A 17,905-nucleotide genomic window follows, 5' to 3' on the forward strand; every position below is an offset into this window, starting at 1 on the left:
TTAAAAATGTTCCTCTTTCCCATTACAATTACTTCTATCATCTTTAAAGCTAAATGTTTGCTACTAGCAAGCACAGGCTGGGAAGTAAATGGAGGAACACATCATTCTTTTCATTTGGCGAAGTTCTGAAACTCCAGTGGGGAAAAAAATAAATCTGAGCAGCCTCATACAGAAGCGTCGCTTTCTTTGCTGGAACAAAGTCACGGCAGTGAGTGGAGTTGCTTCGGCAGAGGGCTTGTCTGAAACTTGCTTTGCAGTTTTCTATCGATATTGCCGCATGTGTTCGCAAAGATTCTTGAATCTCAGGTTTTAAGTTCTATTAGTAATCCTGCTCATCTGCTGAATTGTGCTAACACTTTGCTTCATAATTTTAACTCTGCCCTAAGGAATATGCTTTGGTTTATTACAGTAATAGCCAATAATTGTAACAGATTTATTTGCTAGGTTGGATATTGGTAAGAATATCTGAAGCACTCTGGGGTATTTTACAGTTTTCTGCTTTTTGTGTGATTCGTAAAGCATGTGTTGCACATGTTTTGTAAATCAGGAATGTGTTGTCAGCTATCTCTAGTGGCCTGTGCAGCACGAGATACAGTTTTTATATTGCTTCTAGTGTATTAAAACACTTGTTGCTGACAAAGTCCCTTTCGGCCCTGTATGTTTGTTTCTTTGCAGGGTCACTACCGAGATTGAGAAAGTGAGGAAATACTGACCTAAATACTGAGAGATTCCTCCCTAGCTGAAAGACATTCTGCAGAATCTGCTTTCAGGTGCTTTTGTTCATCTGACCATGCCTTATCATTTATCTCTCTCTCTTTCAGCTGTCGGACAAGCAACAGAAAGAGTTTGATCGTAACATCCAGCACATCTCCAACTCTCCCGCGGCCACATTCCCCTCTTCATGGACACACAGGTAATTTCCTAGGACTGCTTTACCTGGGAATCATTAGGAAAAATGTCAGTGTTCTTTGTAGTGAGTTGGAACATACTGATATGCTACATCAAAATATGCTCTTTGAAACTTATTCTGACTTAGTTTTTCACCTTTTCTAAATTGTAAGAGGGTCCTGATAGTTTCAGAATAAATGTTTTATCTCCTCATCTGCTCTGCACTGTCTAGTTTGCTACCATATCCATCCTCCACTCTTTCTGCAGGATTCAGTCCTCTTACGTCCTGCAAAAGAACCTGAGATAGAGAGCAAAGTAAAATAAAATAAAATAAATACATCTAAGTAAATATCTTGTTTTAAGTCTCCTAGCATGGTTAATTTGTGCCGGTGATTTAACTGCAGTTCTCGTGAGAAGAAACATCCTGCTTGTTTCTGTATGCCTCCTGCAGCCTGTCAGCTGTGCAGTGTGCCATCTTATGGTCTCTATCTGCTACTTAGAGCAACATGAGGTGTTTAGGACTCTTTTCTTTTTTTACATTACTGCCAGTTTTACCATGGCAGCAACTGGGAAATGCTCATTTCAGAGCAAATGGGCAACTGCGCAACTGCTTGTTAGTCATCGAGGTGAAGTGTGTAGAGATGCTCTTTCTATAGAAAGAGTGATTGTTCAGCCTACAGTAACCACGGATTTTCAGAAAGGGTCACGCATGCAGATTCAACCGCTTGCCCGAACAGCATGTTTCCTTGATGCTTTTATTGCTGAGGGAGGTAGGTGATGTGTGACTACATTGTTTTTGATATTTCAAAATGCCAGAGAAGACAGTTGGGCTTCAGGTATGGCCCTGATGGGCACCAGTCAGTAGCATGAAACGTCTTGAACATTTGTTGCACATCATCCACAGTGGAGCCTGTCTGGAAGCACATCACTGTTGCATGTAAGACAAGTAACTGTTGTTTTCATTACAATCAGACTTTCCTCCTCCTACATGGCAGTATGTTCTGTAAATACTTTCTGGAGATTCAAACTAAGGAAATGCTGAGAAAGAACAGCAAATTCATAGTAGCTCACCTAGAAGGAGCCATCTGCTTCTGTTTCTGGAGCACTGCATTTCGAGAGGTGACATCCAGCCTGTTGAGAAAAAGAAGACCAAAGTTATTGTTCAGGGATGACCATGAAAGCCTCAACAACTCTAAGTTTTCATAAAAATCTGACATATTTCCTCAGGATGCTATAAAGCCCAGTCATGGAAGACTAGGACGTTACTTTAATGACATTGGGGTTTTTTTTATGTGACCCATGATTTTCAAAGTAAAATGTTAACAGTATCTTAAAAGTGGTATATTAAAACCATTTTCTTTTTGCTTCAGAATCTCAGATAAAATGCAGGGCCAAAAATTTGCATAGGGCAATTCCCTTTCACTTCAAACTCCCTTGGTTCTGTTGTATGTGATTATGATAGTGATAGCTTTGTAAAATTTGGTTTCAACAAGGCATTTTTCTGGGTAGAGCTTCTCCACTTAGTTACATTGTGCTCTTTACTTTGTTCTTAGAGTTGATATATATGTTGGATTTACCAAATTCTAAATTAGCTGTACGAGCATTTAACTGAAGTGACAGAGAAAGATGCTCCTCAGAATATGAAAGAAATGTCCTTGCTTGGCAGATTGCAACAAGATGTTGACATGATCATTGCTTGGAAAACAAATGCAGAAATGTTCACAATAGAAACATTTATATTTTCTTTTCTTTTCATTTGCTTTTCTTCTCTGTCTATTTAAAAAATGAAAAATTGCTCTTAGTGGTTTTGATGCTGACTCAGGCTTTTACAAGCTTATATTTTTTTAAAAGTATGCGAGTGTCTTCTAGAAACAAGAGTAACTAATCAGTGGTATGCCATCTTTCTTTAGCAATAGTTGTCGAATATTGCCATTTTTTGTTCTGATGTTGCATGTGGAACTTAGAACTATTAATTAAAAGGACATTCTTTGTGACCTCCAAGAGTAGCCAGTAGAGCATAGGAAGATAAATTACTTGTAATTTAAGTTCTCTACCAGTACTATATTTAGGAGTCTTCCCTGGGAAAAATACTTTATTCAAGAGAGAAAAGTGGGTGAAATTTAGAGTAGAGTCACAAATATTTTCTTAAGAAATATCATATATGAGATGTGAATTTGAGAACAGGCTGTGATATTTGTTTGGTATTTGAATAGAATCTATGAATCTGTTTGTTCAGGCACATATACTGATAAGTTGCTAAGAAATGCTGGAGCCTCTCCCTGGCCTCTTTTGTCTTGAACATGCTCTTCTTGATGCCCATTCTGAACCTCTCTGATGAATCAAAGGAACAGCAAGCATGCAGTGAAATCGGGGACACTTTCTAAAATGTTTCTGTTCACTCTGACATCAAGTCCTGTATGGCACTAGCCTCAGGAGTTATTCTTCTGTATGTAATGTGAAAGTCAGTGGGTGTGATATAGCACAGTTGACTGTCCATCAGGCAAACCTACCTCCTAGTGAACACTGATCCAGGCACATACACTTACTGTCTGAAACAGCATCCAGATAAGATGCCAGGCAATTTCATATGCCAGGTTATTTCATATGAGATAACGTTTTCCAAAATGAGCTGGGACCTTGGGATAGAGAGCTACAGCTTGTTAACTTCATGGGAAAGTCACTCTGCTTGTTTACTCTCCCAAACTTGAAATGCTTAGTTTTAGGAATAACAGGTTTGAAAATTTGCCCTTTATTCTAAATTATTTTTCTTTCAAAATCAGAGGAAAAAAGACATACACATATGTTCCTTACATTTGTTTTTATTTCTTTGAATTAAATTTTTAAAAAATGAAAATAACAGAGAGATTACATCATGATGTTGATTACTAAGTTACCATTAGACTATATTTTAAAATGAAAAGCTTAAAGTCAATCAAAGAAGCAACATCATCTTTATAATTCAGTAGGAAAGAGATAGGTTCTTACTGCTGGATAATTGAAGTTCAGGCTATTTTAAAATTTACTTTCCACAACTGTAAGGTAGCCAGGTTGCTCGCTGGCTTCCAGTGGAGCTGCTTGTCACGACTGGGACCTTTGTCCTGCTCCCATCTGTAATGGCAGGTGGAGGGAGCTGCTCGCAGGCCGCAGTGTGGTACTGAATTAAATTATTCTGCTCTTACACTGAAAGTTCAGTTCCACCTTCTGGCAGAAAAATGGCTATTACTAAGGTCTCTATTTATTATTTTTAGAGTGGGCAGAGCATGTAACATACCACTCTAGATCCTGCCCTGGTTATTAAAGCTGCAGTTCATCAGCATTTCACGTGTGTGATCCTTGATCGTGTGAGAGCACCACGGCATTCACTATATATGAGACAGGTGGTACACAGGGTGCTTAAACTTTTTTGGTCATTTTAAGATTTGCGTATGCTGGAAGGCAGCTAATTCTGTAGCATGCAATAAGATCTTTAGCTGCTTGTGTTAATATTCAGCAAATAACGCTAGTATATCCTACACAGAAGACCACAACAACTTTGTCTTTTATATTTATTTATTTTTACGAATCTCAGAAGCAGGTTTTACAAAATGGTTCTAGTGTGAATTTTGGGACTCATTACCTATCTGATGAATGTCATGTTTGTAGATGATAGCTGAGGCTTTCGCCTACCTATTGCCCGTAAGGTCTGGTTTTGTATTTTGAGGACAGTGGATGTACAAATGCTTTGGCTGCATCCTTCTTCCTGTGTCCGGAAAATGTAAAGGTTCATGCCTGAATTATTAACGTTCATGTAAGTGTGTTGATTTACCTAATGGGCAATCATTCTGTGTAACAGCCTCCCTTGAGACAGAGTTGTTTCAAGTTCAGTAGTAGCGAACTATAACCCTTGAGCAACAGGGGAATTTACCTTTGCTAACAGAATAAATAGGGTTTCGATCAGCCTTAGTGAATGAGACCATTGCACTAAGGCTTCTCTTATTAAAATTCCTTCAACTAGAGCAGATGCAGCAGTACTGGGAAATTTTAGGGAAAGTAGTAATTCCCCTTCTCCCTGTTGTTGTTTTAAAAGCTTCACCCAGACTTGAATTGAGTAGAAAAACTAATTGCTTTTCATTTTAAAACTAGAAGCAACTCACAGGGGATCTAATTAAAATTCCAGTGTCTGGAAGGAAATATGCCACATAAATCTGAAAAAGTAGTTGCTTAAAAATTAGTAGTATCTCCATACCAGATCATGCAGGCTCAGAAGAGTTTGAACGCCCACGTACTTAATTTCAAAATTTAAAGACTGTCATTACCCAATTTCCTTAGTTATTCTGAAATCCTATTTTGATCATAATCTGGAAAGTTTACAAAAGATTGATGAAGATATAAAATGGCAATGACAGTTCATTGCTTGTTTATAACAGCATTGGGCAATGGGCTTTTTGTTTAAAAAGATCATCTTGACACAGTAGGGTTCATCAGCATTAAAGCTTGAAAAATGAAAGGCAAAGACCAGGGTTCCCGCCAAAACTGGCAGCCTTCCTTCCTTTGTTAGAAGATGTACATAACCACGGAAAGGCCTCAGTCCTGCTGCATTTCTTCCTGGTCTAAAATGCTCCTTCAGCTTTCTGCCAGCATGAAAATGGTGACCCTAACTCTAGCAGTGTACTGCTACCAGGACACGTGTGTTTATGCACCACAGAGTTGTTTACTTTGTGGCTATTGTAGCCTTCTTCCATCTTTCTTGTAAGCTTGCAGTGCCATCTAGACTGTCAAACCATTCAGTCTTCTCTTAATTCAAAAGCAGCATAATGTCCCTGTTTTTCCACTGTCACCATAAGAATAAAAATGAGTACAAGCTTAATAAATGAAGCACCAAAAATCATCTAGTTATTGATTTCTGATCACTCTTTCCCCTTCCCACTTGGGATATACTGGGAATGGGTTAAATGGTATCCAGTTTTGAGTGAAGGCTTGCATTGTGTTATATTACACTGTGAACTCATTGTTAGTTCTTAACTAACAATACAAAAGAAAACCAAGCCAGAGGAAAACAAACCTGTTGCTCAAACTCTTTGTTTTTAATTTAGTTTGCTCTTGATGAAACAGATTGTGGAGTGGTCTGGAATTCACTTACCTCTCCAGTTCTCTCATCACCCCTTGACACATGTTAGATCAGCCTGGGGCTGCTTTAATCTCAACCAGCTGCTATTTTTCCCCTCGTAGACTTGTAGACCAGATGGAGTTTGCTGGCCTGTGCTGCGCTGTGGCCATCCTCATACCCCAGAAGATATCAGCTTGTTCTCCCTTTCCTCCTCCCTACCTGCCCAGGCATGCATGCCAGGTGTGCACACACCTTGCTCACAAGAAGTTGTGGAGAGATGCTACTGCAGATTTTTGTGAACCATTTGTATAGCTGAAATGTGAGTGAATGTTACCTTCAACTGAGGACAGTGCTTATATTCCGTTTCTGCTCAGTGTAGCAGTTAAGGTGTATGAATAAATTGGGTTGAAATTAATACAACTTAATTATAAGCTTCAGTATAGTGCTGGATGGGACCGTAACCTCGCAAACAGTGCTGGCTTGGGGGGCAAGCTGGGCACCTAGTACTTCCCCTGAAACAGAGACAAGTCCTTTGCAGGTGGTTCATCATTGATGTTTGACTTTTCAACATGACTTATAAAATAAATCCATTTTATATGGGATCTAAATTTGAAAACATTTCTGATGAGCACAGTTATGTACCTTGCAGTGTATTGCTTGTCCAGTATCTATTTAGTTTTCCTGCTCTTATTTTAATGTTATTTTACTGTCTATGCACAAAAAAATGGCTGTTGGCGTATGTTTACTAGGTATATTTCTCTTTTATGCTTATATTAAGGATCTGAAAGAGCAAACCACTTAAGAATATGCCCAACAAAAAGCACACTCGCTGACATGAAGCTTCTAATTCATCCATAACTTTCAAAGGTTTCTGCAGTTAGTCTGTAAATGATTCTGGCTGTCAGAAGGGCTTTCTATGAAATGGTTGCTTTTTACTTTGAAATAAAGTACATTACAATATACAACTTACCAACCATATGCTTATACATCATATGACAAAGCCCAGAGCAAGTATTCTTGTGCCAAGAGAAAATTAAGTGTTATTTTTTTCCTCACTGTATAGATTCACTGGAACTTTCATTTTCATGGTAGAAGTATTATTTCAGAAAAGTGGTAGTTAGGGTGAATGCTGATACGTTATAGCCTGATCATCTTACATGTCTATAGTCCTTTTATTATCATGTGCAGTTCCTTTGGTATGTCTTTTTTTTCCTCAGTGAATTTTGCATTTAGCCTTGGCGTACATTGTGAAGAAATACTTTTTACTATATATTATTCCTGAAACTGTCATCAGTGTCATTTCTAACTCAGTTTTTTTGTTGAGAAGTGTTAGGAAAAGCTTGTATATAGAAATGATTGCAAAATATTAAAAGACTATATTGTGTATGTGTGATACATTACTTATCCGAAAGTAAGAAAGAAAACGTACACCTTAAATGATTTTAAAAGGAGGGAAAATACTGATACATCTGTATCAGAACATTTCTTTAGCAAACTAATGCTTAAATGAGCAAAGACTCAAAGCTCCATATTTTCAATTATTTGTGACTACCACTTGCAGTTGAAAGTCATTCTGCACAGTGGAACTTACTCAGTTCATTGCAAATGTGAATGAAATGTTTTTGGGTGGTGTTGTTTTTGTTTTTTTTTTTTTACTTTCTCAAACAGGTAGCAGCCCTTTGGACAGTCCCAGGAACTTCTCTCCAAATGCACCTGCTCATTTCTCTTTTGTTCCTGCCCGAAGGTAAGGCAGGATCTATTCTCTTTGGGCTGGCAAGCAAATAGTTTATAAGCTTTTATTTAGAAATGGCCTATGTCTTAGAAGTTTTTTGATTGTGTTTTGCTTTCTCTGATGTTTCCAATTTTATTTTGTTTTATTCTTTTTGGTTTAGATCTTGGCAGCACCCAGAATGTATTAGGTGCTTTTCAGACCTAGAAGAAGATAAAGTAAATTAAGTAGTCAGTACTGCCTAAGGAGGAGGCAACGTTCTTCCAGAAGGATGACATGTAGGGCATGTGATATGACAAATAATTTAGTCATAATGACATTAAAGCCAGTTATGATTAGGATAATCATGTCTTAGTTGTAATCCTAGATGTTCTTCTCACTGAATAACTGCAGTGTATTCAAAGTGTACTGATCTTCTTTGCTATGTCTGCACAAAGACGTAAACATACATAAAATTAGGCGTGCACAACTGTGTGTGCATTCATTCACTGCATTCTGACTGGTAGCAACTTTTTAGTTTTCTCTACTGTCTTGGGCATTGGTGTCAAGAGTACATTATTGCTCTAATGAGGAAAATAACTGATAATTGAAATTGCAAGTCTACAAGAACCTCTAGAAGAAGAGCAGCATTGAGAGACCTGAATGTGAAGCTATCATCTGTCCTGCAGCGAATGCTAGACAAATGCTGCTCATGCTGTATATCAAACTAGTGGAAAGAAATCTGATACTATAGTGATGAATTTAGTGTAAAGAATAGGATAGAAAGAATAAAGACAGCTGGGAGAAGCAGACAAATGGTGTATTGAATGTTGTATCCCAGCAGGTAGGCAGAAATAGATAATGATACAGAAAGTTAAATTTTGTGGAGAGATAAAGAACAGGAGAAAAAGAGAGATCCAAAGCAGGGTTTGGGCATAGTAGCAGGATTATTAGACTCAGGTGTGGGGAAGATATTTTGGATTTGCTAAACTCTGCCTTGGCTGAAAAAAGCCCAATCTGTGTTTAAAATGATCTGAGAATGGGAAAAGTGTGATCATCCTGAGAGGAAGTAAGTTTTCTGAGAACAACAGATTTAGCTTGGTGACTAGTCAGAAAAAGGATAGGTCTCAAAACTTCAAAGAATAATAAAGTGGCAGGTAAATCCTGGAGCGTTTCTGCATTGAGGTGATTAGGTAAAAGACCTGGTGTCCTTGAATACTGTTTGAAGTAGACTTTAGTCTTCAGGTCTTACATAAGAAAAAACTTCATAACAGCGTGTGAAATGTGACAGAGTGGATATGTATTTTCCTGTTGCCTCAGAGGGAAAAATCAGTATTTTACTTGCTGGTAAAACAATTCAAATGGACTCACAGCATCCATCTGTATTTTTAAAGAGGTATCTGAGCCTGATGTGGGTATATTCAATAAGTTCTGTTGAAGTCAACTGAATTTTTACCAGTTTTCACAGTATCTGGAGCTCTGGACCTTGGAACACAGGAGGAAAGTTACAGCTGAAACCGTTGTCAAAACTTAACATAATTTTTCAACATCATGTTTCAACTTGATGTTTCAGTATCATTGCTTTCTGAAGTTTCAAGCAGCAAATAAATGTTTTAATACTAAAACTCAGAAGAGTGCCCTTTCATACTTTTCCATTTTTTAAATCTAATTTTTAAAGAAATAGGTGAATAAAGATTAAGTCTGTCCTATGGAATACTGTTGTTCATTTTACAGTATGCATGTTGCTCTCTCTACTTTTTCTGTCATTCATTGAAAAGAACACTTAAGCCCAGCTTGGTTTAGAAACTTGTTTCTATTTTCTACTTGCATTACACCCTGAATAGCTATGCCAGCAGTACCAATACATATTTATTAGATTATCACATAGCGGTATCAGAATAACTTCTATATGATGGTATTAAGTAATTGCAAGTGTGGTGCTGTTACCCCAGACAAATGGATATTTCACTGTACCCTTTTGATTGGCATCGCATGGGTCTTAAGAGGTGGTTCTTACCTGATTTCCTCCTGTTGCTGTCACAGAAATGATTTGTTGCTGATTTTCTGCCTTTTATATTTGGTTTAATTTCTTCATTTATTATCCTGTTTGGACATTGTCTGTGGTTTCCATTCTTTCATATTAGCCCTGTGATGAGTTTATTCTTGGGACAGAGTAGGAAACATATTTGGAAAACTTGTTTTATTGTAAAGCCAATTTCACTACAATATACTGCAAGATTATCCTTAGTTTGACTGGTGATTAATCATAGATCCCTTGCTAGACACCCTTTCAATGATTGTGTCATAGCCACAAAGTTAACATGTTCAGGGATCCTCCTGTTTGAATAAGGAAATGTATGATTAATTCTGTCCATATTCACTAAAACTGATCTTAGCGGAATACCAGTAACAGATGATGAGGGTTTTTTCAGAAATCACATGTGCATCTTCTACTTCTCCCTCTCTCATTATCATTGTACAATTTCTTCCACACAGCCATGGACACAGAGCAGACAGGTAATGTGTATCGTATTGCTGCTGTTTGTGTGTGTGTATGAACTATGCTTCTGTGCAGCTGAGCCTGTGTCCCTAACAAGTTCATGCTGTAATAACCCCATTTAGGCATTCAGCTTCTATTCTTTGGTAATCAAAAAAGGAAATCTTTGCTTTTTGGCTTAAAATGATAAACAGGTAGTGCTCTGGAGAAGATGTGTTGTTCTTCTAGCACCTTCTTGTTTTGAAATTGATCTACTGTTCATTGAATAGCATTTAGCTGCCATAAAAATACCTCCTTCATTAACTAATTAAAATGTCATTTAAAAGGCAAAATTTGTTGTTTGCATGTTTTTATTGTGCTAGCAAAGAATCTATAATAAATAAAATAAAAGACCTAAAAATTTCTTTCCAAGTATCTTTTCCTAAGACATATTGCGTGAGATCTCTCTAAAAATATGTTTATTAACAAAACACTGAAGTAATTTTGAAATGTTTTGCATAAACGAAGGAGGAATTTTCTTTTAAAGTCTTTTTCCCGTTGCCTTTGATTTGGAAGATTTCTACTCTTGTCCCACTTCCTTCTGCTAGAATAGAGCTGATATGCATTGTCCTGACTGCTTAGCACATTGCTTGCCTAGATTGCATCAGCAGAAATTAGCCCAAGCATGAAGAGGTATCCTGTAATTTTCTAATTGAGAAAGACTTTTCCGGTTAACTTTGTCAAAATGAAAATTCTGAAGTAATTTCAATACACAATTTAGTCAACTCATTATTTTGCTTTCCTTTTGCAAAAAATGAGTGACCTGTGCGTTCCTGTCTACTGTTTGAGAAGTCAGGAACACACCGTCTTGCTTTGGGACTGAGGGTCCAAACTGAGGTTAAAGCATTGACCTAAATATTTCCCCAGTACCCCTGTATGTTACAAGAAGCTGAATGAAGATCATTGAAGTTTGGTGTTCTGTCACTGACCACATCATGCAGCAACTTTGTAATGCTGACATTTGTTGTTTTTCAGGGTTAAGAAAGGAATTTAATTTCTCTTGGAATTTTTTGAGATTGTTCTTTTACCTGTAATTGTCTTGCCAAAGAAAATGTCACCTGTGGCTAAATGGGGTTTAGCTATAGCATAAGCATGCAATAGAAATCTGCATTACAGCTTGATTATTTTTTCTTAATGCATGAAGCATGAGTCTTTAAAAACTCTTGACATAATATTCTCTCAGTGATGTAGAACAGTGAGTGTATTTCCCTCTTGTTCTAAGGTAGATGGCAAAGAAGAGTAGTGTGTATCAGTGCCTGAAAATAAAGGAACTAGATCTGGAAAAAATATAAACAGGCGTTTATGCCTGGGTGTGCATTGAACTTTTTTCTGAAGGTGAGGCTTCATGGGTTTGGATAGTGGGATGAGAAGTATTACTGTGAAGATGATAACAGTTGAGTTTTTAGTAAGAACTAAGCACTATTTCAGACCTGTATGAAACATCCTATTTTATAATGCACTTGCATAAATGTATTGTATCTACATGTAGCAAAAAACCCCCAAATCTTTCCAAAGTAGGTTAGAACGACGAACTGTTCTAATTCAGCTTCACTTTGTGACCAGTTACTGATAATCTGCTGTAATAAAAGAAACAAGCAAACGGAAACTGATGTGAGGAAGAGACTTCTTTAACATCCATCCTGTCATGCAGTGGGACACATTTGTCTATTATAGGACACAAAATGCATGCGAGACTGAAATGACATCAGAGGCAGAAAAAGCACTGTGAGACTGTGCTGAATGTAGTTCAGTTTCCATCCTCACCGAGGCAGGTTGTGGGGGGAGAAGAGGGTTTCAGGGAGGGCAACACTGATTATTCTCAAAGCAGTTGTGTAGTTCCTCAGTTTTGACATTGTTAAGACAAGACCTTTTCTGCAGTATCTCCAGGATGTTTTGGCTGTTTTCCCTGAGGGTCATGTTTCTTTGGCTATGATAGGGAAATAACTACTAATATTATGTTGACTGGAGGTGAAAGAGACCCTAGGTGAGATTTCTGTGATTTCTATCTCCCTGTATTTTGAGTGGACCCCTCGGCTCTGTTCAGATCTGCTGTAGTGGATTTAATTCACCAGCTGTGTCAGGCGATGTGCTAGGCAGAATGCCTTCTGACTAGGTAAACTAACGAATCTGCTTTCAGTTGATTTTTTATCTAATATGATTTTTTCCCCCTCAATTTTAAACTTTATTTGGAAGACAAGGAACTGTATAAATAATTATCTTAGGCACGACTGTCGTCTTCACATAAGTTTGAAATGAGCTGATTTCATTTGTCTGTTTTAGAAAGTCCAATTTTTGCACAACTGGTAACATTTACGAAGCATCTACTTAATGCAGGAATCTGATGCCCATTTGCTTTATCTTTTCCAAGGTCACTTATTTTTGCTTTTAAAACTTACCCTAGCTGCTTTTTCACAAAGGTCATTGTAAATAGGATACCTCATTTATCTGAATAGCTTGAGACTTTAATAAAAACGTGAGGTTAAGAGATTTTGGGGGGAAAAATGCTTATTTCCCCCAAGAATTAGCCACTATATATCCCTGACAGTAATTTCCCTTACTTCTTTTCCCCAGAACGGATGGACGCCGCTGGTCCTTGGCCTCCCTTCCTTCATCTGGATATGGAACAAACACTCCCAGTTCAACAGTTTCTGTAAGTGGCACAGACTTTTCCAAGCAATTCAGTTTGTACAAACACACCCTAACAAATCAGCTTTTGAGTCTTTACTAAAATATCTGATCTTTCTTCATTGTTTTGCTAACATTATTTAATACACTAATTATTTTAAAAATTATTTTAATTATTGGTTCTGCTGCTTTTTCCTCCATTTCCCAGCTCCTGTCATCTTGCACTTTGCCTTTAGGATTGGTGAAATCCCAGTGCAGCACTTGGCTCGACCGATCAGTTGAGAGGCAGAATGTCTCAGAAGTGGCAGGACTCTAAGCAATAGTGCATAATTACTAGCCAGCTCTCACCTTTTTGTAACTGGGAAATGAAATTCTTGTCTGCTGTCAAGTTCTTAGTATGAAAACCTCTGCTATCAGGCTAGCAGAAAGAAAAACTGATAATCCACATCTGTTACTCAACTCCAATAATTTGAACCTCCTAATAAAGCTTTTCAGTTCTTACGCATGTCATTAGAAAGGCTGGCTGCAGTTTGCTTGAGTTCTGGACTTTCAAAAGGCTAGTATGTCATTAATACCAGTAAGGTAGCAGCACTGTGTTAACCCTTATAACTCTCAGATACATCATACAATGAATCTTATTCTTTAGTTTATGTGAACTAGATGTTGTGGTTATCCACATAACAACCTTGCAAAGCCAAGCATAGAAAAATTAGAAATGTTAAGGCTACCTGTACAGACTTAATGTAACACGCTTTTGTATGTGTGTTATGGTGAGTGTCTTCAACTGTGTGGTCATATATCACTGCCTCTTTTCGTAATACTTCTACTGATCATTTTGGGTTTTGTGTACGGTTTAGAGTATGTTCCGAATAATTGTAATACCTGCATTAATTAGGACTCAATATTCCATGTTATGCAAATCTTACACTGAATGCAGTATCATTGTTTTCCTTGTGAGCTGTTCTGTTAAGTTCATCCATAAATTTCTAGTGCTTCTCAAGCACAAATTTATCATCACAGTTCCTTAGGAAGTGAGTGTTAAATTCAGTCTACATAGCAAGAGAAGAAATTGGGGTTAAAAGTTTCCTTTTAGCATGAATTGATATGATTAAAATTTTATTTTGCAATGTTAATCTCATATCTGTAGCTTCATATGTTCAGACACATTCCTGCAGACTCTAGTTTGCACAATTTTCACAATTTGTTATCTTTTGTCCTTCAAGACAGTTGGGTTTTGTTCATTTTGGGGGGGGGGGGGGTTGTCTCCTTCGAAGGCAGGTGACTTGATTTCAGTCTCCTGTGGGAGAAGTCTCTGTGTGTGTGCGCGCATGGGTGTATGAATATATGGGCAGGAGCACAGAAAAATGTTGGAGAAGATTTCATTATCAACATGAATAAGATGCCCCTGGTTTCGCTGCCAAGCAGTATTATATATTCAAGCACCTGAGAGCAGCTGTTAAAACGGAGCTCTGCTTTTGCCTTTATAGTCTTAGGTTAAATCTTTATGGGTATAAGCCATGGCTAAGTCCTCTTCTGGGTACCAGCTATGAAAGCATGGAGCAAGTACAGTTACTTTCTGTATGGATGACATCCAAATAGTTTGATCATTGGTAGTCACTGTGAGAGTTTCCAAGATGCCTGTGAAGATGACATTTTGGAGACCAAACTGCCTGCAGTGTGTAAGTCCTTCTTACCTGCAGGTGTGATCAGTAGTTTTTCAAGACTTTATAGTTTGACCAGCCTTTGGGTAGATGTCCACGGAGAGAGCAAAACTAACAACAACAAAAAATATCTGTTGGAAGTATGAGTCCTTACTTTGAAATAGGAACATTAAAGCTACTTTTAGAAAGTTCTCAGCTTCCTGACATGGGAAAGAAAACATATTTGTCTCTTGACATGTTCCCAGAAATAGCTAGATCATTTTGATTGACATTTTTCCAGAAAAAAACCCAAACAACCCCAACCCAACAGATCTGAGATAGACATGTCACATAGAAAGCATCAGTTCAAATGGTGTAAGTATTGTAAGCAACAGAAAACAGGGTGGTATAATGAGAAGCATGAAGTGATGGTCATATACAGATCTGAATTCACCTTCCTGCAGGAAATAGTTAGATTAAAACCTGTAATTCCAAGACTTTTTTTTTCTAAATGGCTGAGTCTCTCATGTCTTGTTCTCTTGCTGGTTCAGTGTTACAATCTCAGAAAGACATTGAAATGGGCTGTTAAGTAAGTAGTGATGCAATTCTTGGAGCTATTAAACTTAGTATTACATTTCTAAGCCAATCCTACTTACTACTTGTCTATGACAATACTATTTATCATAGTATTTCATAGATTAGAATTAATTTGAATTGATCTGAATAACACCTCTGAAGTTGATAAAAGCAGTATTATTCCTGCATAGAGTTTAAAACTGAAGTAGGATGTAGTCAAGGGGCTTGTCAAAAGGGCACAATGAATTAATGCCGCAGATGTGAATATAACAGAATTTTCGGCTTCCATTTCATGTGATCAGTCTTCAAGATTACATTTCTTTTTCAAGCAAGATAGAAGGAAGCCAGTAGACCTTCTTTCTGGTGTACATATCAGTAGGAAATGAAATATCAAGAAGAACGTCAGTTCTGTGTTCTGCTGGCCTGAGTTCTGTATGGCAGTTAGAGCTGACCTGCATCTCTGTGGTCATAGATCAGCTGCTCTACCAATCAACCAACTGAACAAACCAAGACATTTGTCTAGTCTAAGGTCAGTGGAAACCTGTAGATTCTGCTTTATTTTTTGCTTCCAAATGAGGGATGGCGCTTTTAAAAAAATACACATTTACCCTTTTCATATGAATCATGAAGACCAGATATACATCATCAGGCCAACACTAAAAAAGCTAAAGACCTTCTTTCAAATTAGATGAATATAGAACAGTCAGTTGAATGGGCCAATATACAATTATTTTTAAACAACTAATCTGCTATTCATTTGCTAGATGCAGAGTTAATATACAAGCTACTGTAGTGTTAGCTTGATTTTTTTTTACTGGAGATGAGTTGGTGAATTCTGCATCTGTAATTAAGACACCAGAGGGATGTTTGTATTAGTCTGCTGCAGATATTGAATACAGTGATGTGATTACTTAAAAATCAATGCTTCAGAAGTATTTCACTTTGCTTTCACGCTTTTTCATTGAAAGGTTGTACGCCTTAAGGCTGCTAGAGAAGCCCTTGGCAGAGGAAAGTCCATTTGTCATCATGGCCTTTTTCTTCAGGACTTACTTTAATTATTCTCTGGAATTACAAACTTTGTGATCTGATTGCTTTTAAGGAGAGAAAGTGGAGGGAGGATTTCGTTGGGTCATCCATGAGCTGACTAGTACTGCTTCCCAGGGATTTTGCTGTTAGGAGACATAAAATTTTTAATGCTTTTTCTAGACTATCAGTTTTGATTTTTTTTCTAACTCTAGTGACTAGCTAACCTTCCTTAATGTGGTAGTTTTAGTTTAATTTTGTTTTGAATAAGACATGTATTTGTAATGCCAGAACTTGAGTACCTGCTAATGCAGGTTTGTAAGGTAGTGTCTTCAGTACTTACTGCTCTATTGCAGGACTTGCGTTATTCATCATGAACGGGATGTCAACTGACACGTACCTTTTCTTTGAAAGTGTTGCTGTTTTTTCATAGGCAGGTACTTCTCCCCACTCCTTGTGTTCCGTAAGACACAAAGACAGACATCAAAGAAAGCTCTGAAAGTCAAACAGGGCTTGCATAATTCTGTACTACAAGGACTTCCTGTACTTGGCATAAGCAGTGTGCACAGCAGAATAGCTGTGGGCAAAGGGGCTATCAAATACTCAGACTCTCCATCTTGGCTTCAGTGTGGATTAGACCAGTGTAAGCTAATACACCATCTGGATGATCATCAGTGTGTGGACACTGCTGGATATGACTTCCCAACATGATCCCTGCACCTAGACCTGCCTGAAGGAAAACATTGGAAGTGGTGGCTTCCAGTTCCAGCCACACCTGGGGAGTTTGTGCATGTCCCAAGGCTTTCAAGGGGGTTCTTTTCTGTAAATACCTCTGTGCAGTGCAGAGGGAATGGATCTGGGGTCTGGAGCTAATTATATTTTTATCAAAGAATATGATCTTTAGGTTTATAAGTTCTGACATGCAGATCTCCATCTCAGTCTTGGCTAGAATTCTCTAGATAAGACTATGCTAGGATCTGCAACAATCTGCTTAGTTTTAATTCAGTTCAAGTGTAGCTGTTACCTTCTTGACAAATTTGGATGTACCTGTTTTATGTGATTTCAGAGTATTTTCTCTTTGCTGTCAACATTACAAACATGCAGGACTTGGTGAAAAGCCTTGTCAGCATTTGGCTTTCATTGCTTGGCCATACTTAGCTTTCTTTTCCAAAAACCATCAACAGCAAATAAATCTAGAAAAGCATGCTAGGTGAGTTAAAGCTTTGGTCATACGTGTTATATCATGTATAATTCTCTCCTACCAATACCCCTGGTACTAGGATGCAGTGCTTTCCAGTGTGAGTGAGGGTTATTGTAGCAAAAGGAGAAGTTTTCCCACTGGAACGGTGTACATAATTAATTTCATCAGATCAATAAGGACCATTGGAACTTAGATTAGGATAATGTTTTTAATAAGGCCCACTGGTGCTACTCTGGTTATTCAGCACTTCTTTCCCACCCCACCCCCCTCTGCTTTGTTTTTAAAGAGGATTTTTAATTTGCCCTTACATAATGTATTTTCTTACTTTTGTAAAATGAAAAGGGGCATTGAAAAATCACACAAGAAGAAATGCATTTGTTAGTTGACCTACAGCTTTTTCCCCTGGAACATCCAACATTTGATGTTATTAACACTTCCCACAAATATTTGTTTTAATCTCAGGTTTCTTGAAGTTCAAGGATTAAAACAGTTTCATGTCTATCATTATCACAAGACGTGTCATATAAATGCATCAACTACTTTAAAGATGAATAAGCTGTTTATAACAAGAAACTCTATTAACTTACAACTCTGCAAAGTCAGCTACTTTCAATTTATTATT

At 37.6% G+C, this 17,905-nt stretch overlaps 1 protein-coding gene and 1 long non-coding RNA gene across 2 annotated transcripts in view; one reads left to right on the forward strand and one right to left on the reverse strand.

The window, feature by feature from the left end:
* The window catches only part of MAST2 (microtubule associated serine/threonine kinase 2), a 199,668-nt gene that overhangs the window by 127,513 nt on the left and 54,250 nt on the right, over positions 1 to 17,905 (forward strand). Inside the window, 4 exon segments of the mRNA XM_052801576.1 lie at positions 822 to 913; positions 7,643 to 7,718; positions 10,179 to 10,199; positions 12,790 to 12,868. Coding sequence (XP_052657536.1) covers positions 822 to 913; positions 7,643 to 7,718; positions 10,179 to 10,199; positions 12,790 to 12,868 — 268 coding nt within the window.
* LOC128148110 (uncharacterized) lies at positions 826 to 16,648 on the reverse strand. Its single transcript, XR_008237185.1, has 3 exons — positions 16,483 to 16,648; positions 1,960 to 2,019; positions 826 to 936 (listed from the first exon to the last, which is right to left on the reverse strand). It is a non-coding gene; the product is annotated as an uncharacterized LOC128148110 (long non-coding RNA).

This window comes from Harpia harpyja, chromosome 11, assembly GCF_026419915.1.
Source record: "Harpia harpyja isolate bHarHar1 chromosome 11, bHarHar1 primary haplotype, whole genome shotgun sequence".
Classification (NCBI taxonomy): domain Eukaryota; kingdom Metazoa; phylum Chordata; class Aves; order Accipitriformes; family Accipitridae; genus Harpia; species Harpia harpyja.